The 24,342-nt window shown below is 38.7% G+C and overlaps 1 protein-coding gene across 2 annotated transcripts; it reads left to right on the top strand.

Moving 5' to 3' along the window:
* The first annotated feature begins 1,428 nt into the window (after window positions 1-1,428).
* On the top strand, window positions 1,429-24,105 carry waca (WW domain containing adaptor with coiled-coil a). Of its 2 annotated transcripts, XM_007568468.2 has the most exons (13): window positions 1,429-1,672; window positions 1,875-1,905; window positions 3,170-3,362; window positions 9,726-9,817; window positions 10,183-10,298; window positions 10,389-10,504; window positions 14,788-15,042; window positions 17,460-17,582; window positions 17,689-17,837; window positions 18,770-18,894; window positions 21,431-21,623; window positions 22,644-22,771; window positions 22,858-24,105. In XM_007568468.2, the coding sequence occupies exons 1-13, from the start codon at window positions 1,632-1,634 to the stop codon at window positions 22,925-22,927; spliced, it is 1,632 nt and encodes a 543-aa protein (XP_007568530.1). In that variant the 5' UTR covers window positions 1,429-1,631; the 3' UTR covers window positions 22,928-24,105. The 2 variants fall into 2 exon arrangements, with proteins under 2 accessions (XP_007568530.1, XP_016535338.1); XM_016679852.1 differs by lacking the exons at window positions 1,429-1,672; window positions 1,875-1,905; window positions 3,170-3,362 and adding an exon at window positions 4,176-4,320.
* The last annotated feature ends 237 nt before the right edge of the window (window positions 24,106-24,342 follow it).

The following is a 24,342-nucleotide window of genomic DNA, read 5'->3' as shown; positions in this document are numbered from 1 at the left end:
GTATTATTATTAATAATGCAGACTTTTTAATTGAATTTGTAAAACGATAATAATAATAATAATAATAATAATAATAATAATAATAATAATAATAATAATATCTATTTGTAAAATAAATAAAATAAACTCAATTTAATTGACAGCAACAATTTGTATAGTTCTGGCGCTCGAGTTACAAAATGGTGAAATATCTCCCTCTAGAGGTCAACTGAGGAGAAAAACCAACAGGTGGTCAAACTGCAGTGACCTTATTTTGAGGAATTAATGCAGATTTGATTACTTGACTATTTCGATTCAATTTTAAGACATGTAAATAGACAAAAGAAAGAAAGAAAGAAAGAAAGAAAGAAAGAAAGAAAGAAAGAAAGAAAGAAATAAAGAAAGAAAGAAAGAATTTTAAAACTTGTTATCCCAGGAGATTTGTGGGGAAGGACACGGTGTGCCTGTGTGAGCAAGTTGCAGGAATTTCGCTGACAATAGATGCAACCCCCATTCATAGGTCCTCGTGTTAATGCATTGCGAACCAGAGCCAATTGCGTCTTTTGTTCTCAACCTACAAAACGATGTGAGATACATTGTTTGTGAACAATGACAAGCAGCTCTCATTTGAAACTTATTCTTTCAGAATAGAATTAATTCTGTCTATTTTCATACATTTGTTAACAGATATGTCAAAATAGAAAACAGGATGCAAAGAAGTCTTCACAAAATTATAAATTATTATTATTATTATTATTATTATTATTATTATTATTAATTACAAAATTCTTTAGTGAAGTGTATACATATTTCATTAAATTCAATAAACATTGAACACATTTTGATTGTAACGTCACAATCCCACCGCTAGATGTCAGGAGTGGAAAACCTCATTGCCAGCTTCATTCATTAAACCAGAAACTATCTGTTTTCGGCGTTTTTTGCAAATTATATAAGAAGTATTCTTTCTCGTAGTCATAACGGAATTGAAAAATAATTAATAGTAAAATGTGTTGATTTAAACTTTTCAAAAAAATTTACTGTTTCAAATCAGTACATAGACATCAGAGGGGGCGTTATGAGTTATCAGGAACAAGGTTGCCATGTTTGCCATAATTGACGTTTGAGGCTCTTACAGTGTACTTTCTAGCTATCCAGTTTGGACTGTAACCAATTACAAAACATTTATTTATTTTTTTATATTTAAGTTTCCGCAATATACTTATATCTTACCGTATTTTATTTGCAGCTGTAAGAATAATAATTTAAAAAACGGCATTAGCATGTGCATTGTATTCATGAATGCATGTATAAAGAATCATTTAAGGTACCCAGCAAACGTTTGGACTTTGTTATTAGATGTATTCATAAACCACGACGCACGTTTGCTGGATTTCTGAAGGTGATCCCATGTGGGTGCTTGTCTCCGACGTGGCAACCTGGCTCGCAGCTAAACTGCTCTGTTCCGCTGGTAGCGGTTGAGCTGTGTTTTCAGAGTGGGAGATGGACTGAGTGAGGGCGCTCTTCAGACCAGCGCTCCCGATAGCATTGCTATATACCAACAGACGATTTCAGGTCATCGAATCACAAGAAAACATAGTGCCATTACCAAGTCTTTCACATCCCACTCTAAACACACTAACACGGCATTGATGGTAATGTATGCAAGGAAACAACCGAGACTCGGCGATGGGTAAACATCCTTCTCTTACGTTACTTATTCTAATTTTTTTCCCCTTTCCTCGTAGCTACGCGTTGACAATCCGCCATTTTTGCCGAAACCAAAATAAGTATTTTAAAACTTGAACGTGCTGCTTCCGCAGGCTCGTAAAGTCGTTTTTCGACGTTGGCATTGAAAGCTTCTCACTCTTTACTGTTTTGTTTTCTATTTTCAGGTGCGACCGAAGAGATTCTCAGCCCTATCAGGTACTTGTTAGCTATCCGTAGCCTGCTAGCTCGCTAGCAGCAAATAAGATTAAAATGGACACTCTAGCTCGGGCTTCTAGAAAGCACGGGCCTCAGTCGGTGCGGAAAATAACACGAAAAAGTAGTGGGCATGCTACCCGAAATAAGGGACAAAGCATGGAAAATATCCACAACGCAAACGATTGAATGTCAATAGAACACATACGGACATGAGTCCGTCGAAGGAAGAGGTTTAGGGAAAGGGCAGAGGGAGTTTTACTGCAGATCAAAGCTAACGATAGCTTGGTAGTGTTAGCCTTCTTGCTAGCTGTTCCGATTAGGGCCCGACCGCAATCTGTCATTTTAAGGATAAAGTCAGCTTAGCTTTTAACACAGGAGTCGTAAGAATATCTTCTTAAGACCAACATTTTCTAACCAAAACACACACAAAAAAAAATCTCAGTTGGCAGTAGAGGCAATTCGTCGTCAGTGTTTTGAAATGTTGTTTACCTTTACTATTATATAATTAGCCGATCATAATTATATATTTAAGTGTTGAAAACGCTTAATTACGCCTAGATCTGCAACAAATTTGAAGAGTTAATTAGGTTGCTATCATTTAAGCTGCTAATTTGAGATAAACTCAAAAGGCTTAGATTCATAATTTACTAGGAAGTTGCAAAGAAAAAAAACAATATCTGTTAATATGTGATTGACTAATATAAGTGGAAAAGTAAAAAAAAAAAATAAATAAATAAATAAATTGACTAATATAAGTGGAAAAGTAAAAAAAAAAATAACTAGAATAATAGCACTCTCAGCTAATGGGTCTAATATTTTAAGAAATCTTGATTATTTCAATTTTGGACTCTGATGTTAAGAATGTTTTGTGGCTTGTAGCATCCTAATTTTTAGACATTTAAAAAAAAAACAAAACAAATCATGACAAAACATGATATTTGCGTTTGATATAAGGTAAAATATATTTGTTCAAAGGTTTGTAGAACAGCAGTGGATTTGTAAAAGTTAAAGTGATGCTCACCAGTCAGAGTTTATTAAAATTTACAACGCTCTTCTCTTCACTAAACAAACCGGGCTAAGTATTGTGAGAACGGCTGGGTATCAGACTTGTAAATCCATTTGCTTCAGCTGTGTTTCAACAACCATCCAGACTTGATTTAAAAGTATTATAACAGAGCCGGCTGGGGCACTGTGACAACTGGAACCCTTGTTTGCAACTTTGATGACCAGATGACAGTGAGCTCCTTCCTTTTTGTGTCTCCAGACTCTCAAATATTCATCCAAAAGCCATCCAGGAGGGGAACACCGCCACGAGAAGACGCGCGACCCCACAGAGGTCACCCCTCCTTGCAAAATGCTCAGGAGGTCCGACAGCCCGGAGAACAAACACACGGACGGCACGGGCCACAGCAGGGCGAAGGCTGTCCACACACACCGCGTCAGAGAACGGGACGGAGGTGAGATGGCTGACGGTGTTCACACACATGTTTTCACACACACACACAAGTTCGGGGGGTTTTAAAGCCACACACCAACGCAGTGGGATGAAGTGACTGATTCCACTTGTCTTTGGTAGGCGACAGAACAGATTTTGGGGGGAAAAAACTCCACAGATGAACCTACTTTTTAAGAATTTTGTTGAGTTTTGCAGCATCTCTTGGAGTTGAACGGGAAGTAATTAATGTGAATGTTTAGGAGGGAGTCGTATTCAAATGTTGAACTAATTAAGCATGATAAATTAAATTGAACTCGTTAATTTTCAGTCTATTTTTTGAAGTGCAGTTTTGTTTACATAGATGTCATAATCTATTTTATTTCTGTTGTATTTGTTGTTTGCTGTGTTTTATTTTCTATATTTAAAATGTGGAAGCTTCTCAACCTTTGAGAAGACACACTTACATTATTACGGAGTTATCGTGATATTATTTGAAAATGGTCTGAAAACAACAATAGTATCATTTATTGCAATAATTGCTGAGACCGTTTATCGTCCAGCAAAATTTGTTAATGTGACGGGTTTATTTTATTTTATTTGGTTTTGGTTTTATTTGGCTTGAACATTTCTCATTTTCTCAAATTTGTTTATTTGTAATCCAAGTTGTTGAAGCCATGCTTGCAGTTTGAGTTGAGCCAAGCTGAGGTAAATTCCACCCAGCCAGGGCTCCTCACTGCTCCGCTGGCGATCTCTTAACACCCAGATCAGAATTAATTGGTGGTTTGACGTACCTCGTCGCCTTCGTTAACCCGGGCTTTCCTCCAGGCGCTGTGTGGACTTCCTGAACAGCTATCATTTTCAGCTTCATTTGGACGTTTCTGCAGACACTTAATTCATAAATCAACTGGAGCTCATTGTTTGAATGAGGAGGTGGGGGAGGAAAAGTAACATGTGGCTGCAGACAATGCATGTTCATACAGGTACGATGGTCTTTGCATGTATTATGTTATTGACAGAGCCTGAAAAAATAAATTAAAGTTCCTTTTTCTGGAATCTGAATCTGGGTTAAATCCAAAATCTATAATTTTGGATGTTTGGTTAAATTGACTTGATACTGGAAATTAGTTCAAACCAGAATTACTATTAACTCATATATTGCAAAGATTAAAGGCTGAAAATACTTTATGTCATAACTCAAGTTTAGTCGGTAAACGTCTAATCACCGTTTCTGTGTTGTACTTAAAGATATGTGTTTTGTTTTAAGATTGTTCAGTCTGTTTATGTAAGTTCTAAAACTTCAACAGAACCATATTTGTAGGTTTTATTCTGGGACATATTGATAAAAACAGCGGTAAAATTATGGAAACTCTTACAAACAATTTATGCCAATATTTGAACAGAATCTCCTCAGATCAGAGGTGAATTTTCAACATTCATGACTCCTAAAACTATAACTTTTCTGCTCCGAACGAACATGAGGATGATCTAACGGGCAAAAGACGATTCTTATGAAAATTAGTTGGCAGGACTTGACATCCGGGAAGCAGAAAGCATGGACAGAGGAGTCCACTGTTTCCCCCAACACACACACATTTACATGAATGAGCAGAGTTTGTCGTCCCGGCGGTGCGATGTGACATGTGTTGAGAAGCAGAAGACGCGCGTTAAGTTCAGTCCAGCAAACGGTTGACGCTGAGAGGAATCAAGCTAGCACTAGCATGCCACATCAGCAGGCTATAATGTGAGATTTAGCAAAGAAGTTGCCTTCCTGCCGTGAGCGGTCAGTAATATTTCTACTGGTTTTATGTCTCCGGGAAGAAATGGTCAGTCGGGTTGGTGTTTTATTACATCACCTGTTATCGATCCACAGAAAACGTTGCTGAAAGTCAAGACCTTTTTTTGTGAGTTGATGTAAGTTTTTGATCAAATTCAACACTGGTGGTTTGTATTCCAAGGTTTAATATTTTCCCATATTGGTTTTAAGTTTTAACTTTCTAGTGCAAGCTTGTCAAAGTGACTTCAGCTGGTGACGCTACAGCTGAGGGAGGACCAACGTTTTACTGTTTTTTGAAGCAGTTTACATCATCACAGGAGAGAGTCGTTGAGTTGTGTTCTTGATTTCTCTCATAGCTAGCATGCATGTAGCGACAGCGGAGAGGAAAAACTCCCCTTTAACAGGAAGAATCCTCCAGCAGAACCAGAACCGGGCCGTCTGTCTGCCAGATGGAGCAGAGGCACAGGAAGAAACGGATGAACTGATGTAGGATTTTTTTTGTTTATGTTCATGAAAGTAAAAAGTTCATGTTGTGTCAGAAAAGAGATTTGAAAGAGAAAAAGTCAGTTTGGAAAACATTTGTTCTTGAAATGAAAAAAATATTTTTTCTGAACCTGTAGTTAAAACCGAAATTATGCAATAATATTGACCCTAAAGAGGCAGCCAGAACTGCTGCTTTAGATTCAACAACTTTTTTGTTTCATGAATGTTGCTGGAATAAAATTAAGATCTTATAAAAATCCTGAGTATTTGCACAAATCAGAATGTCAGGCTCAGAAGATCAAAGTTTAGTTTGTGGCTTTCATGTTTGGTTTTCTGTGACTGGATCACTCATGTAGAGAGCAAGCTGCTCTCCACATGAGCTGCAGCATTGTTGCCATTTCAGAGCTGCTTCTCTGGCAATGACTTTAAATTCCCATGTAATTACAGTCACTTTTACATTTTTAGAATTGTGTTGTTAAAGCAACTGTTGTGGAGGGCGTTTTGACAGCGTGTAGTGAAACATTAGACCATAAACAGTATTGCAGGATATTCCTGTTCTAGGTGTACATCGTCACAATCAGAAAAATGACTCGATCAGAGATCTTGTAGCGGGTCAGGGTTCTGTCCATGGTTCCTGTTGACCAGCTTCTTCTCTCTGAGGAGGAGTGCGTTTGGTTTGATCAACCATAGAAAACACGGCAGAAAAACATTGATTTCTATACGTCAGTAATCTGTTACATGACATGCAATTTGGATTTTAAACAGTCAGATGTTAGGACATTTTTGGTTGACAAAGAACAGCCCATTAGCAAGAGTAGATTGTGAGATATTTTCTATATCTTATTAGAAGTCCAGAAAAAATTATTCTATTACAAAAAATATTGCAACTCCTTGTCCTGGGGATTCCAAATTGATTCAGAATATTCCAAAATCAATTTTCAAATGCATTTAAGTTGCTGCGAGTATACTGCGTATTGCTTTACTCGTCCACTCAGCTGCCGTATTTATTTTGAATAATTCTTTGAATTTTTTTTTTCTTTTCTTTTTTTATTTAAGAAAAGCCAGTTAGCTAAGCTAACCTAGTCCTGGTAATTTTAGTTACTGAATTTGGTGCACAAACCTGCTTTTGTTTAAATACAAACTGGTGAATTTGATAGAAGTCGTGTCTGAATTCAGGGGCTGCATCCTTCGAAGGACGGATTTGTAGGCTGCTTACGTCATACTGCAGCGACGAGGCCTGTCTGAATTCGAAGACTCCTCCAAATGTGTCCTTCTTTTCTGCAGACTTGAAGGATGGATCTGGTGTATCCTTCACAGCCCACCATATCCCATAGTTTCCCATAATTCATTGCGGGTCCAAATCGGGTGTTCAGGCAAAGCTGCAATGGCAGTGAAGAGCTTCAAATTATTTTACTATATTACACTTTAAATGACACTACTACCAATATTATTCAGTCATATAACATCTAGTAGTAAAATGTTTGGTTTACTAAAGTATCTAATTTATTTCTGAGCAAATTGGTTTGACTGATTAAAGTTGAGCCTTTAAACGTAATAGTTTTATTTAACTAATGTCTTATCTGACATCTGGAGAGTATTATAAATGAAAATGAATAATTTGCTTCTATTCATTCCTTGTAGAAATGTGCTATACACGTTTGAACATTTTAGAATCAAACCAACATTTCTTTTTCACTGTGGAACAGGTTTTATTACAAAAGTTGAAAAATAATACAGACATCAGGAGTATTGCGAGGCTAAAAAAACAAACTTCGGCTCTGTTGTTTTTCCTTTGCCGCTCTGTGCTTCACGCTGTCACGGTTGAATAGGCAACATAAGTTCCACTGAAGTGGAGGCTAAACAGCTGGCAGAAGGCTAGACCTGTCCGAATTCACAGTTTTTCTCTCCTGGTCTTCGATATTCGCAGCCTTCACCGTCCTCCGAAGGCTGCAGACCCTGAATTAGGACACACATGGAACCTTATAAATTTGTTTTAAATGTTCAATTTCTTTACCATTGTAAGTCATTATTTAATCAGAATCTCTAAACTATTTTTGTTCAGGAAAATTAATTACGAGACAAAAGTAATTTCTGAATTGAATGGCGAACCTAAAAATCGCAATCGAATCTGAAGATGCTTCATCATATGGAGTTTGAAACCAGAAGCCTGCATGTTGTTAAATAACAGCACAATTGACAGTTTTGTCTCAAAGGTGGTTAATTGTGCCACTTTTGACAACGACATAACCTGCCAGCTTCACATTGCTTTTATCCGTTCATTCTGAAACCTGACATAGTTCCCCTTTTGATAAGTAGCAGAAACATACGCTGTTTGCTAATATAGGTAAGGACATGAGAGAAAGATGGAAACTGAACAAAAATAAGCAGAGCAGGATAAATGGAATGTGAACTGAAGCCGTTGTGAGGATTACATCAATAAAATAAGTTTCATCCTCAACACAGCAGCAGCAGCTCAGGGTTGATTTGGTCCAGTGATGGTGAGGCAGTAGCGTGTGTGGCTCTGTGTAAATTTCTATAGATTTCTAGATTTCATAGTCTGGTAAGAATGAAGTTTTATTAGAGTGCTTTTCATGTCTGAATGAGAAAATAAAGGTTTTGGCAATATTTTTAGTATTTCCAGACTAGTTGGAACCTGAAGTCAGAAAGGCTTCAGGATTTAATGCAGTTTGTCTCTACCTAGACAGGAATTGTCACTCTCAGGTACTCGCTATTGATTTATCTGATGGCTTTAGAAATAAAAGGAAAACAGATTTGGAGCTTCATTCAATTGGGGGCCAAAACTGCAACATTTGTTCCACTTTCATCTGCTGCTGCTTTCTTTCTCACTACACTATCAAACCAACCAAATTGAAAAACCTGTTCCCCTCCTCGCCTGTGGTGGCGCTGCACCAAGAACTACTGAAGGAAATGATACACAAACCCTCCAAAGAAGATATTGGACGCAATTTCCTTTTTCACAAAATGTAAAGAAAAATGGAGTAGCATCAGATTTTAGGAGTTGGAGGATTTCTCTTTTGTCTTGTTTGTCTGAGTCATTTCTCCCGCTAGCACTAGACCCTCGTATTTGTTTTGGTTGTGTTTACCCAGAATGCCCTGCGCTTTAGTCCGCTTCCTACCATTGGAGCGGTCTCCAGTCTGCTTGGCGTTCACATTTGCTTTCAAACTGCACCAGAGTTCACTTCAATCAAACGGAGACCCAGGTTTGTAGGTGGACCAGAGTTCTGTTGTTTGGTCTGAATCAGAGTTTGATTACGCATTCTTTGCATGTCCACAAACAAACCAGACTTCCTAGACAAACAAACTGGAGTTCCAGGGCTGGTGTAAACTCAAATGTGTCTTTAGTGTGAGAGAAGCAGCTAGTTGTTGCCTTATCTTACTGAAAAATACAGATTCTACTGTAGCATCCTGAATTAAAGATGAATAAATGTGTGAAATAAATGTAAAGAAATAAAGGCAATGTGATGTAGAATTGTTGTTAAGTAAATGAAAGGTAGAGCATCTATAAAGTATGATGAGTATTGGGGCCATTGTAGATGAGAAAAAAAAATTGAGGCGTAAGTTTCTGCCCAAAACAAATTCTGAAATTTGGAAATCAATGTCAGAAATTCTCTTGAGAAATCAAGGACATTTCTGAGCTCCAAAAATGAAACATTTGCTAGAAAAAAATTCAAATTGAGAGATCACAAAAATGTAAGTTTTAAAAACTAAAAAAAAATTGACTTTTAAAACCCAAAAATGTTTGTTTGTTTTTCCTTCCTTTTTTTTTTTTTTTTTTGAAAAAATTCTGTGATTAAACTCAAAATTTCAGAATTTGTTCTACAAAATTTCTGAGACCAATCACAAAATTTCTTTGAGTTTTTTATTTTTTGGTAGAAGTTTATTTCTCCTTTCCCCCCACCCCCATCTGCAGTGGCACTAATACACCACCATGCAGATGAAATGACAGGTTATTTCTACAGTGTCATGAAATGCTTAAGGCGGGGAGCTTTAGAAAGGACAGGGTATAAAGCTAAATACACCACAGCTGGATCGTGTTGCGTTGTGTTGCTGTTTTGTCCCTCACTGGACCCGGTCATTCATGCTGAATTTCTGTGTGTTTCGCTGCAGGACCCAGTTATTCTCCACAAGAAAATTCCCACAACCACAGTTCCCTCCATAGCTCCAACTCACATTCTAACCCCAGCAAGACATCAGACACAGTAAGTATTGTTGCTGCTGGAGCTCGAGAGCCGATGACAGACCGCTATAGAATTTATCTCAGTAATGACTTCTGAGTGCATAGTTTCACAAGGAAAAAAACAACAAGTTTCATTTTCTGCACTTTGCAGTAAATTTCAGACACATTTTTATTACTTGACGCAAAATAAAAACAAACCTAAATGACATCTTAATCAGAAAATCCTGAATGTTGTAAACTGAAGTTGAAGAGCAGTAACAGGAACAGTCTTTTTCTCTCATATTATATTACAGCCTCTTGCATCAGACTGTCACAACATGAACTCTTGCCTTTTTTCTCTCTCTCTCTCTTCTCGCTGCCCTTTGGGTTCTGCGTTTCCCAACCCAGCCTTACGAGCCTGGCGACGACTGGTCAGAGCACATCAGCTCCTCCGGAAAGAAATACTACTACAACTGCAGGACGGAGGTGTCCCAGTGGGAGAAGCCCAAAGAGTGGCTGGAGAGGTAGCCGCGGCGACGGATGCACGGCACTCTTGCGCGTCCCGTCCGTCACACGCGGTCGCCGGCTCACGCGGGTTGCTTTGTGTTCGGCAGGGAACAGAGGCAAAAGGAGGCAACAAAGAGCGCCGTTGTCAACAGCTTCCCCAAGGACAGGGACTACAGAAGGGAGGCCATGCAAGCCACGGCAGCCCCCGGCTTCACCGGACCCAGTAGGTACCGCGTCTGGTTCTGCAACGCCGAGCTTTCCATCTTTCATCTGCCTGCATCACAGATGCTTTGTTTTGTGCAGTCTTTGTTGAAGACGGTTTGCTTTGGCGGCTCAAAGGGTGATGTATTCAGATTGTGACAGCAGAAAGAACTGCTGGTTCTTTTTGGTTTTCATAACAAACACTTTACCTCCACTATCCAACCCATGTTGTTTGGTTTCAAGGTTTCTAAAGATGACGGGTCCAATTTCAAACCAAGCTGTATGCTAGGTTTCGCCGTTGGGTTGCTTTTCAATTCAGAGTTGGTGGTTTTAGTTGGGCAAAATGTTGCTTTAAGTTGATCTGTTCTCTTTTGACTGACCTGAAGAGAAGTTGTACTGTGGGAACAAGGGCTGTTAACTGTCGACTGAAGGAATTAGAGGTTTAAGAGTCCTAAGTTTCAAATCTCTGCCTGGATCTTTTTGCTTATTTTTCAGATAATGCAAAGTGTCACAGAATTACCGTACTGCACATTTTTCTGTTGTTGCTGACGTGTTCGGTCTAGAAGGGTTAAACTGTAACCAGGGGCCTAATGTGTTTTTTGAGTTAATAAAGTTTCACGTTTACAGGAAATTTGAAACTATCACCAGGTAATTAGGTATTATGACTTCCACTAACACAAACTATAAAGGTAAACATAGAAAAAAAAAGTTAAATAATTTCCACTCTGATTATGTTTTTGAAGGGCAATTTTGTTTGATACTTTCTAATATATTTAATTTATGGTTTTTGTTTTGTGTGGTTTTTAGCAGTTTTATTTATTGGTTTTGGCCGTTTAGTTTAGTTTGGATCATTTAAAATATCTTGCAGTTCCAGTATTGAAAGTTCTTTACAAAATGATTTATTTAGTGTTCTGTGAGAGGTCAAACTTGCATTATTATACTGTTATAATTCTTAAATTACTTGAAACAACAATATTATCTCAGTCATTTCTGGGACAATTTAATGATGGATTCAGCATGTAGAATCCCAGCCATGACTGAGAAAGTTTGGCTGCTTTTACAGCATTTATCCTTAAAGGGACAGATCAGAATCACAATTCTTCTGGATTTTTGATCATTCACAGATTTCAAGTTTGAACAGAGCAGACACACTGCTGCTTAGGATGTGGCATGTGTGTGTTGTTTTCTTTCTGCAGACTTCACTTCATAATGATCCCAGGATGTTTTCAAAGGTTTGTGAAGCTGTTGTATTTTTTGAAAGCAGGTTGTGTTTCTAAATGCAGCATTCTTTTCCGATCTCCCTTCAGTCTGGAGTGTAGCTCATTTAAAATCCCCCACGATTCCACACAGTTTGGAGTGGCGGCTTTGAAACCACAGGAATCGGATATTAATGCTGTTTTGTAAAATGTGGCTGCTGTTAATTTAAGCATTCTGGATGCTGCTGTTTTGTTGGGCATAGATCTGTGTTTCTAGGTGAAAAGAGCATTCCTGGAGTACGAGAAGACGTTCAGCATCAGGACATATAATGTATGGAAACGACCCATGAAAACGCCCAGTGCAGTTAATCAGTTGTTAGGTTTCCTCTTGGTTTCTTTCTGTCAAACTAGCTAACTACCTAGCTTCCTGTTCTAGTGGTCATCTGTTTTGTTTGTAACACTTCTCAGAGCCGGGGTTAAGCTACACTTAAATCTCGGCTACCACATGGTGTCCAGCACTGATTATCCCTTTCAGAGACGGTTTTCTCCACACCAGCTCACTAAGTTAGCGGTCTCTATCTCAGCAGGTTCTTACTCATAGCTGGCCGTGTTGTTACATCAGTGAACATGACGAGCTGCTATGTTCTGGATTTATCAGTACAACCGTGTGTCAACAGACTAAAATACAAACTCTGAGCACACGTTGAGGGGCTTCAGGTTTTAGAGTTTGGAGAGCAGGGTCTTGTTTTCTACAGATATGAAGATTTCTAGAGCAGCTGTGGTAAGGTGATCTCAGTTTCTAATCTACAGTGTGAGATCTGTTTTTATTATTTTTCAAATTCCACTTATTCAATTTTCTAATATTTATTAATCCAAAAAGTGTGTCATTATGGAGTGAATGAAAGCAGTTGAAGAGTTTCATATTTACTGTTCAGGTTTCACAGCGCTGTGGTTCAACAAAGGACTGAATGACTTTACAAGGAGTTTATGATTTTTATTTATTTATTTATTTTGAGAGAAAAAAAACTTAAACATTATGTGCAAAGCAAAGAAAGTCATGTTCTTTTACATTTTGTAAAAGAAAATCTTGTCTTAAAGATGGTTTAGAGTTGAGCTCAGCACCTTAATCTGTGTTTCCATTACAAATCTGCACAAAACATCAAATGTGCAAAGTTATTTATAAATTGATGACCTTTGACCTGTTGGCATTTTAAGCTGGATCTGACTTGACTACATTTTTTTAGGGAGATAAATTGCATATAGGTTGTTTCATTTCACTCTGTGTTTTAATAGCTTTGATTATCCATTTCTGTACATATATTGCATTTCTCTGTACAGTAAATAAAAAAATAATTAGATGGATTACTAAGTGATGCTATATAATTCAAGTGGAATTAAAATGTGGAAATATTGCAAATATGGGGTTTAATCCAGTTTTTAGCTTGCATAAAGCCAAATAGAAAATTGATAACTGTCTACAAATATGGAAGTAATAATGAGTATGAAAAAAAAAAAAATCAACATGTTACACTCTGGTTCTGTATGAAATGATGCTTTTTGAGTATACGTTACATTTTTGCTGATCCAAATGAATCTACAAATGTATATCGTAACATTCCTATTTACTCTACGTATGGTAAATTTAAAAAATGGGTCTAAAGATTAATGTTACTGGTGGCAAGTAAAAGCAAAATAAATAAAAAATATTGGCCGCAATTCACTGAAAGTGAGGTGCAACTTGTGCAAAAAGTTGGTGTGTAGAGCTGCATCAGCTGTTTCCCCGATCGGCATTCTAAGAATTTGGACATTCAGTGTAAATCTGTGACGTAATCACACAACCACCCAAACATGAAATCAGAGTACCAGCTGTACAAAGACTCCTGACTTAGTTCTCCACAACTTGTTAGTTTGTTCTGTTAGCGACAGATTGATCCAGAAGCGTACATTTACCAACTAAATCCCAGCAGATGTGAAATGATGCAGATGTTTTAGTAACGGCGACCTTTTTGCTTTATACAAATAATGCATAAGGGTCAGATTTAATTTCATAACTGTGCTGTTCTTTCATTTCTAATTTTCAAACAGGTTATATATACCATTATGTATCACCCGTTATAATATATATAATTATATGTCACAACGGGTGATTATATACCATCCGATATGTCCACTCCTTCACCGCTGCAGCTTCGGGAGCCAGGCTGTCCTTTTTAAGTTGCTCTCAAACGTTAGTGTGTTGGTTTAAGCGTTAGCCTCTGGGCTCTTCTTATTCTCCTGCCTCTGAGCCCAAACTCCTCATAACTGTCTCAGAACAGAACTTTAGCCTTCACCTTCTCAACTAAACGGTCCCAGAGGCTCGTTCTGAGGTCGCTCCAGCTGCAGCTGACTGTCTTGGTGGTTCAGATGAGCCTCTGTAAGCAAGAACAGGCTGATTGTGTTTCTGAAGCAACAACTTGGCTAAAAGTCAGACTGCTTGCATTGACTTTGAATAGTATTGTTGAAGAAGTTCTATTCTTACTGTGGATTCTATAAACAATTTTAAAGGGGCAGTATTATATAACAATTGGGTTTTTTAAGCTTTACATCATGTTAAGCTCAAAAACATGATGAGCTTGGAGCGTTGTATTGATTTTTATTTTTTTTCTTTTTCATGCATGTTTGAGAAATCCTTTAATCTCCCACAGCAACCATTCAAATGTTCGAAACATCTTAGTGGACCGAGAACCATGTTTGAGGCTCCTTTGACTAGCAATCAACAAACTCCTGGTGGAAAAAAAAATGTTGTTAAAGGGTTAATAGAGGAACCATGTTGTAATGACTTCCTGAAGGCGGAGTTTCAGAAACAGCAGGAGCTTCTTAAAGTGACAGAGGCCCAATTTCAAGGTGTTAATTTACGAAGTCAAACTTCTTTTAAGTTATGTTTCGTAGATACAACATTTTTATGACTACTGAAGGTAACTTAGTTATTTGATTATGCTATGTGGTGGTGCTGGTGTTGTTCCCTTAGCACCACCATCATCAACCAGTTGAACTGAAGTCTTCCAGTCTCTATCTGTGTGGATCAGCAGACGGTGGCCTGAACCAGACTCCTCCTCTTCTCTCCCGACAGAGTCGACTCAGGCGGAGAAGCCCTCAGCGGCTCTTCCCAGCCAGTCGCAGTCATCCTCCTCGGGTGCGGGCAGCGTGAACCCTTCATCGGCGCCACCGGGCTCGTCGGCGTCCACCGTGCCCGTCTCCCCAGTCCTTCAGTCCTCCACACCCCCCATCCTCCAGGACCCCAACCTGCTCCGCCAGCTTCTCCCAGCGCTTCAGACGGCCCTGCAGCTCAATAACGCCAACGTGGACATGACAAAAATCAACGAGGGTAAGAGAGAAGTTACAGCTTGACGATGCAATTTTATGTTATGTCGTTTAGCCTGTGTTTGCAAAACGTCTGCTGTGATGCTTTTTGCTTTGCAAGTGGAAGAGTAGCATGTTTAAAACATTAGTTTTCACCCTGGAGTTAACACCATTGCCTTCTATCTAACTTGAAATAATGCGAGTTGTAAAGCTTGTGTATTTGATGTCTTAAATGAGAAAAGCTCCCTGGTGTGGCATGTTTGATTCAGTTAGAGGAAGGAAGGCTGATTCTTAGCGCTTCAAATTTGTTTGGTGAGCAATTTAATCAAGCACTTAATGAGGAATGAGTGATTTAGTTTTACACTTTTTATAACTTCCTGTTCAAGCTCAGTCACTCCTGTGATTGGTTGAAATGTGGCTAAAATAAGAGAGTTTAACAAGTCAAATGAAATCCATTGAAAATGTGCCACATAGTGCAGCTTGGTAGTGTGTGAATGAGAAGAAATCATAGTTTTCCCAATTAATGGAAGTGATTTTTCTCAGTAAGTTTGAAAAGTACAACATAATTCATTATTATTGTTATATGAAAACAGTGAGTGAATAGAATGAGAGCTGTCTTCATCGAACTGAGTAGCTTTCTTATAGAAGGGTTGATCTGGGTGGGAGTTGTTTCCTGTCCTCATTGATCCCCTGATTCAGCTTGTTTTCATGCCTAGAGGAACAGTTACCGTTCCAAGATGTTTACTCTCTGTAAATAACTTAAACCACTGTCAGCCTTTGCTTGGTGGCATTATGGCTTTTCAATTTGCTCATAAGGGAAACTTTATTTTGACTCTTAGGTTTCAGGATTTTCCCCCAGAAAACTTGCTAATCCCGGTGGTAGAGGCGTTGGCCAGTCCACCAGCAGCCTGCTATGTTTTTGTGTTAATGCTTAAAGTTGACAGGAAATTTGACTTTGTAATTGTGTTACTATTGACAATACTAATCCTAATTAATCAGCCAAGGGATCATAAGACAAACTATGTAATGCTGGTCACATTTAAAAGTAATAAAATAAAATAAAACATGAAGTAGGAGGAGTGAGCATATTTTTATAAATATTCTTTGGGTACAAAACTTATTGCATTAAGTTTTCTTGTGTTTTTCTAAATCTTACTGTTTTGTAGGATTTACAAAATAATGTCACAAAAATAGTAAATTTTTGTGACATCATCAGTTCATTTCTGTAATAACGCTTGCTGTTTTTGTGTTGGCTGGGATCAGTTGTTGTTTTTCCAAGTGAATGAATGTAGATCTGTAAAGAATAACTCTGGATGAAAAGGACCCGTCTGTGATTGGCTGGTGGTGTAATTTGTTTATCAGTTTGCCAGAACAGACACATTGAGCGAGCGTGTTGAGATGTAAACGCACCTGCCACACATTATTCCTTATTAACAAAGATGTATGCGCTCACATCAGTCTCACTCAACGCAAATATCTAAAAGCAGAATAAATCTGGGCCTTTATAGTTGCGTTTAACTTGTGTGAACCACTAAAACACTCGACACGTTTTCTATGTGCTATAAACCTAGCATTGTTACCTGCCTTTTTTTATCACTGGCACTGCTGTATGTAGAAAAAGTAAATAAACAGCAATTAGCCAGAAGCCGGTTATAATTTGCATGGAAGTGGAAGTGAAGTCTGTTGGACCCAATGGGTAAGACTTTTACTGTGTAGCATTTAAAATAAGCAACCTGACAACGAGACAGTTGCTGATAGTAGTGTGTTTAGCATCCTGCAGAGGAGCTTCATCAGTCGTATCAGCAGCATATTTTATTATCCAGGAGCTTTTGTGTTGTAGTTTACCTCATTTATATTTAAATAACAGAGGGGATAAATCACAGCCCTGCGGAACCCCTGTGTTTAAGACATGGCACTGGGAATAAATGTTAATGCAATCTCATTGTGATCCATCTTTAAAAAAAACAAACAAAAAAACTCTATAATCAGAATTATAAAATTACTACTTGCATTCATATTTTTTTTTTAACACTTTAAAAGAACGTGGGGTTGAACTGTGTGAAAAGCAGATGACCAGTCCATGAAAATGCTGTTCACATGTGACTTTTCTTTATCTAAATAACCACAGACCTTATCCAGAACAGTGATGGCAGCATCTTCAACTCGCTGGTTTAACCAGATAAGCACTGCTTACTGAGAACATTTCCTTATTGCAGATTTGGTCTGTTGGGTTGACTTTTACTGCCAAATTTTGATGTAGCCTATATTTTTAGCAGCTGAGATGTTGAAGTTCACAAAGTGTAGCGGCGACATTATTATAAAAGAGATAAGAAAAGAGAAGTAAGGAGTGCACCGATAAGTCGGTCACAATTTCCTTAAATTGGTTCAGAAACTAATCCATCACCAACATGTTTTGTGGTTTTTCTTTCTTCGTTTCTGTAGTTCTCACAGCTGCTGTCACACAAGCGTCATTACAGTCGATGCTCCACAAGATCCTCACAGCTGGACCGTCGGCTTTCAACATCACTACTATCCTCTCCCAAGCTGCTCAGCTTTCCAACCAAGGTGAAGGAAGTTGAACGTCAGCTGGAATGAAGCGCCGTGCTTCCAGTTCTTGTTTTTGCACTGTCGGCTCGTTGCGGGTCCCTTACGGTTCTGTTTCTCCCAAAAGCTCAACAATCAAATCAGTCACCGATGTCTTTAACGTCAGACGCCTCATCGCCGAGATCCTACGTGTCGCCCAGGATCAGCACGCCGCAAACGAACGTCGGCCCTTTAAAGTCTCACCTCAGTGCACAGCCCGTCATCTCACAACCAAAAGTAAGTAGGATCCACGTAGTTTTTTTTTTTTTCTTGTTTGTTTACTTCCGATACCGATATCCAAGGTTTACCTATCTGATACAGCAAATCAGTGCTAAATTGACTTATAATGTTTCTTTTTTTTTTTTTCTTTTTTTTTAAACACAGACGGAAATGTGTTGTATTACAAGGTGATTTGATATCTCTGCCCCAGTACAGCACACTTCAAAACACCAATAGCTTCATAAGCCAGCTAGATTGGTCAAACATGTAAAAACAACAACTTTTAATTTGTTCTGAGTGGAATTAGGAGCAGAACAGCCAATGGAAAATAAATGATAAAGAAACTGAAACTGACTAAATAATAGCTTGACTACGTTGGTCCAACATGTAAAAATAAACTGCAACAAACCTTTCAAATGATTCAGAAAGCGCAATTAGGAATTTTGAATATAATGTAAAATAAATAATAAAGCATGATATTGCTCAGATTACAAAGTGTAGAATCAAATTGAATAGATCTGCCATTATGGGTCAGACAAAATGTCATCAATCTAGATTTTTTTTTCTATATTGGGACTAATACCGATATTAATATCGTATTGGTGCATCTTTAAAAGTAAGTCACTAAAACATTACTTTTTTTTATGCCTTTTCATAAGTTTCATTTGCTTTTAAAGACGAAAACTAATAATAATCAAATTCATACAGTGCTTTATAGGACACTCAAAAGTGCTATTTTTTTGTCTTGCTTTACAAGAAATAAAAATAGTGATATGATTATGCAAAGTGGCATTTAGCACAAACAAGAGAGCATGTGTTTGCTGGGAGCTAACCACACCACAGCGCCATCTGATGTTCTGTTCAGGTAGAGTACCAGTGACACCAGCTGATCCCAGTGATGTTGAGGTCGGCGTTTTGTGCTGACGCATCGTTTCCAACTTGCGTTTCAGGTGAGCACGCCAGTGGTGAAGCAGCCGCCTCATTCCCAGCCCACATCTCAGCAGTCGCTGTCCAGCGAGAAGCCGCACGGTCACGACGCCACCACGGCCTCCCCACGCACACTTCAGCGCCAAGGGTCAGTACCGACACTGCCAAACTCAGCTGGTTGACCCCTGACCTTAGCTCACTTACTGCCTGTTGCATTCCTGCTCCTACCTCCAGTGGCAGGGCTGTTTGAGCTCATCCAGTGTCTCAATGTGTTCTGTTTTTGCACCACCTGCTGGTCATCAGTGGAACAAAGACAAGTTGCTTTGTTTTGCTTATTTATCTGGGCTCTTCTGCAGCGCCACATCAGAGCTGCTGCTTCTGTTTATTTACTCTATTTTATTTCTTTCTTCCCAGAGCCATTACTGATCCCTATAATCACAGGTCATTAGTTTTGTGTATTAGGCTTGTTGCAATAAATCAATTGAATGCATGATCAATTAAAACTAGCTCATTCATTTCCATCTGCATGGAAATGAATGATTTTGGGGGGTTTATCAACCAAAAACTGGATGATAAAAGTCTTCAGTCTGGTTCTTTGGTCTCATCTAGGCTTTTCTTTAAGGATAATTGTATTTACAGACCTCATAATTCACTATTTGTTGTTTTGCATATTTTTTTTAGGATATTTAAAATGTCTTTGTTGAATGTTAGAAATTAAAGTATTGATCTTTGTGAATGTTTTCTTGTATTATTATCCCATTGCTATTATGTTACTTGAAAATTGTCTCAAAACAATATTATCATTTGTCCTAATAACTTCTGGGACAATTAATCGTCCAGCAAACTTTCTTACGGTGATGGGCCTATGGTGTGTCTGAGTTGCCCTGGCAACCTGACTAGGGTGTACCCCATTGTTTATCTAAGCCTAATAGTATTTTGTTATGTAATAGCCAGATTGGTCACGGTTGTAATGGTTTCCGTAATAAGGCAATCGATTTCCCACACCATTACTTTCTCTGTCTTTTATTGTTACGTCCACTCTCGCATTTCGAAATATCCAAAAAACACAAAAATGCCAGAGCAGTCCAGGAGGAGGGTTTCGACTCGCTCGAAACAAAATAAAGCACTCGCGGAGACTCTTTCCTGTTTCCAAAAAGGTTTCTTTTACTTACAAACATAACAAAAAGTAATCTCCGAGTTGACTTCAACAAAAAATCATAGTTTGCGGTACAAAAATCATTTCACTCCTCACTCCTTCACCAAACAATCAGCTCCGCCCCAACAGCTGTTTCTGCCTGTTAATCACTGCCCGAACCTGACTGACAAGGAGGAGGGTCTAAAAAGAACAATTAAATACATACATAATTAATATACAAAAGTGAGCTACCATTAATTTGTCATTAAATCTGTGGAAATTAATTTAGCAAAGAATAAATTTATCTAATTCTTAATAGGCTCCAACATTTATTAACTCTATTTTTTAGTTCTGTTTACTTTGTTTCTAGCTTCAGAGCTGAAAGCATAGTTTTCTCATGCAGAGACATTTCTAAATGCATAGATGTTTGTTCTTAAAGCTGTAGTTGTGCTGAGTGATACCAGCAGAAACCTGGTTCATCAGAGTGTAACATCGCTGTGTTTGCCGTCTTTGCATGAGCTGACCTGCTCCACAGTAGCAGCCTGCTGCCTGCACTTTACATCGTCTGTGCTGAATTATTTCACTCTCTAGCTCCACATGAATCTTCTAAACTATTTCTAAAGCCAAAGAATCAAACTGTGCCATTTTTCTAGATATATTTTGAATGTACAAATAAAGATTGTTGCTGCCCATGAATCTGGAAAGAGCTTTAGATCTGTTTCTCTCCTGAGGGGATATTTTACAGTGTTTTAAATAACATGTTGACTCATCTTTAATTCTACATGTGTATATGAGTTACTGATAAAATGTAGCAGTTAATATACTCCAAATCAGAAATTTTTACAAAAGGACAGTTCTTCTGCCTTTTTTGCTTCTACATTCTCACAGATCAGGGTTTTAAATCGGTTTGAAGTTCTGAAGCTTAGACGATCATCAAAGCTTTGATTCTTATATGACTTTGAACTTTTACAAAGAAACCAAAAGATCAGAAACTACAAACAGGATTTCAGGTCTGGATTTTATAGTGGCTCTAATCTTTGTTCAAATATGAAATGTTAAATTGTTGGGGGGTTTTTTAACTTCATCTCTGAAGCCAACTACATACATTTGCAGAATTTTAAAATCTGACAGATGGTTTTAGAAATTAGTTTTCTAAAACAAATTTTAAAGTGAGAAATCTGCAGAAACCGTGGTTTTAAAAAAGGAGCAGAGGATTTTACTTTGATCTTTGAAGTTAAAATATGAAAAACAAAAGCAGACTTTTACGTTAAATTTTAAATTGTTGATAATGTAGCAGTTCTCCCTATTCCACAGCATCAAACTATGCAGTTTGCAGTAAAAGGATCTTTTTTTTATAACCCACAACTTTTCCCTCTTTGGTAATTTCAGATTGTGTGTGAACAGCAAATCAAGTTCTTATCTTCAGTACTTAGCAGAAATCTCCTCCCGAAACTTAATGAAAACTTTGTTTTCTGAATAAAACCTGCAGGAGGTTTTGAGGGAGACATTTTTTTCATAAACGTTTTCCGTTTTCTCTTGTGAACCGCAGCAGTCAGAGGAGTCCCTCTCCTGGACCCAACCACGTCAGCTCCGGCAGCAACGCCTCCAACGCGGCCTCGGCTCCCCCCGGCGCCTCGGCAGTGCGGCCCTCCTGCTCCCTGACTCCCACGCTGGCCACCCACTTTAATGAGAACCTTATTAAACATGTGCAGGGGTGGCCTGCAGAACATGCAGAGAAGCAGGTCAGGACCTCCTGAAATCTTCTGTTTTGTTTTTTCTGTTTTTGTTTTTTTTTTTTTTTTTTTTTTTTTTTTTTTTTTTTTTTTTTTGTTTTGTTTTGTTTACATTTCACAACCAAACATCCTCAACTATATTTTTTTTCTTTTTTGTATAGCAACTTTTTAAACAAATATTGTAAAGTTCTCTGCATTAAAACATTTATTAAAACATTAGAAATGACACAAACACAAAAATTGACACAAACACAAAAATTATACCAAATCATTTAAAATACACAACATTGTAAGACAAATTGAAATAGTAAAAATACAAAAGAAATTAAAATATTAATAGCCTTATTTTGAGCCTTATTTTGAAAGTAAGTTTTAACTAATGATTTAAAAAGAGGCAGTCAAGAGCCCGGTCTAATATTCAGAGGAAGAGCATTCACTAGTTTTAGTAATGTTCTCAAAATGTTGACCTTGGGTCCAAATGCCCTTAACTCAGATTTATCATTATTGAGTAACAGATAATTATCAGACATCTGGGTTTTGATGTCTGAAAGACGTAGGGTAAGTTTAAAAGTAAGGAGCTCTGATGGGTTGACAGCCAAATAAATCTGGGAATCATCTGCATAGAAATGAAGAGACATTGAATTCAGGGTTTCTTCTAGAAAACTTGCTAAGTCTGGTGGTAGCATCCAGCAGCTTAGCATGTTTTTGAGTTAAACTAAAGTTTAAAGTTGATATTTAAAAATTTCACCAGATATCAGGGACTGTTAATGTCTTTCAAAGAACACAAACACCAACTATAAAGTCTTCAAAAAAAAAGACAAACATTAAAAAGAATTAAACAAAGCCTAGCTTGGTGGGGTCTCAAGTAAAGTCTGGTGGGCTGCCAGACTGATAAAACACTGGGGTAAACCCTGGAATTCATGAATAACCTGATCAAGTGGCAGCATTTGTAAATGGAAAATAGTAGTGGCCCTGGAATGACCCCCTGGGGAACACCAACAAGCTGACCTGTGGCGTGAACTCTTCCAGGCATCCAGGCTACGTGAAGAGGCCCACAGCATGGGCAGCATCTGCATGTCCGAGAATTGCACTGAGCTCAAGAATCTGCGCTCGTTGGTCAGAGTCTGTGAAATCCAAGCTACGCTGCGGGAGCAGAGGTGAGACCGCCGCTCTCCCTCGGTCACGACTCGGTCAAAACATCCACACGTCTAACCCTCTCCTCTCTTCATCTCTCTCCCCTCAGGATATTGTTTTTGAGACAGCAAATCAAAGAACTTGAAAAGTTGAAGAATCAAAATTCCTTCATGGTCTGAGAACTTTGGTGTCGAGAGTTTTGTTTTTGGGGGGTTTGAGGGGAAGGGGGAAACCCATTGCACATAGTTGAAATCTGGAAAGAAAGCAGTTGTTCGGTTCCTCTTGAACCCAGTCTTAACACACACATAAACACACACACATACACACTCTCTCAGAGGAGTTTGAGTCGGGTTGGTTTGGACCGTTGGACTGGGAGACCTGAAAGGGAGAACCGAGGAGCTGCTGTTGGAGGAGGAGGGTTGATTTACAAGACGCTGGTTTTGTGAAAAACCCTCGGTGGGGGAGGGTGGAAAAAAAAATGTAGATTTCTTGTAGATGTTATTATCTATGTTGTAAATATGTTTTGTAGATTGAAGCCATGGAAAGCCATGCCTATCAAAGCTTTTTGGACATCCAGACTAATCAACGCCTCGGCGCCTCCGGTCCTTCACGTTAACTCATCTGCAGATCTCCGGCTTCACTCTGTCACTTCACAAGATCTCTGAACCATTGAGTCAGCTGGTGTGTGTGAGCGCGTGCGTGTGCGTGTGTGTGTGTGTGTGTGTGGCCTGCAGGCTGACTTGAAGGTGTTGGAGGCATGGAATCAACCAGAACAATCTCTTCAGCTCATCAAATCTCGGTAAACTCACCCGTTCCCTCCAGCCTCCCTGAGTGGAGGGGTACTGTCATGTGCAGGCGTGGCAGACTAACACCTGCTCCCAATGCTTAGTGATCTGCTAGCAGCTTCTGGTGGCCCTGCATTACCCAGTCTGAAAAAAAAAATCAGTGCCTGGTGGTTGGTGAAGTGAGTGATTATTTAAAAAAAAAAAAATAAATACAAAAAGGAAAAAAAAAATCCATTGTGGGATGTGATGGCGTGCTGCTTTGGACCATTCCCGGTAACCTCCACCACCCCGCCCTGGCTTCCTGACCCACTCGCCCACCTACCTGCCCGCCCGCCTGCCACGCCTCTTTCTCTGACACATCCCACCTTTCTGTGTTGTGTTTTACTTTCTTCTCCTTTGGGTTCCCACTGTTTTTCTGTTCCTCTCTTCCCCCTCCCACACCTCTTTGACTTTTCAAGTTGAGGGTTGTACCTCTTGTTTTTTTCATTCCTTTGTACAGTTGCTAACATAACAGTGGAGTTTTAAGAGAGATGGAATAAAAAAAATAATTAAAAAAAAAAAGGTTTTATTTATAAGAGTTGTAGTGACAAGCGGAAAATCACAATGATGGCCACACATTTTCACCAGCGCCCCGGTCGAGGAGCGGTAGGACGGCCTCAGCAGGTCCAGGGTGGGTGCATGTGGAGCACCTCTTCAGTCAGCGCAGGGCAACAAGAGGTCAAAGCTCAAATGTGAAATGTACGTATTGTAATAAACATGTTAAACTAAAGCTTGTCTGTATGTTTTATTGGTGCCTGGTTGGAAAGCTT

The sequence above is a fragment of the Poecilia formosa genome, unplaced genomic scaffold (genome assembly GCF_000485575.1).
Source record: "Poecilia formosa unplaced genomic scaffold, Poecilia_formosa-5.1.2 Scaffold223, whole genome shotgun sequence".
NCBI classification, from domain to species: domain Eukaryota; kingdom Metazoa; phylum Chordata; class Actinopteri; order Cyprinodontiformes; family Poeciliidae; genus Poecilia; species Poecilia formosa.
The sequence above is the reverse complement of the archived record's forward strand: the minus strand, read 5'-3'. Positions and strand labels throughout refer to the sequence as shown.

Excerpts from the sequence above, each read along its gene's own strand:
- waca (XM_007568468.2), top strand. The coding sequence starts at position 1,632 with ATGGTAATGTATGCAAGGAAACAACCGAGACTCGGCGATGG. Across the intron at positions 15,043-17,459 it reads CATGACAAAAATCAACGAGG|TTCTCACAGCTGCTGTCACA; the intron begins GTAAGAGAGAAG and ends TCGTTTCTGTAG. Across the intron at positions 17,838-18,769 it reads CCGTCATCTCACAACCAAAA|GTGAGCACGCCAGTGGTGAA; the intron begins GTAAGTAGGATC and ends CTTGCGTTTCAG.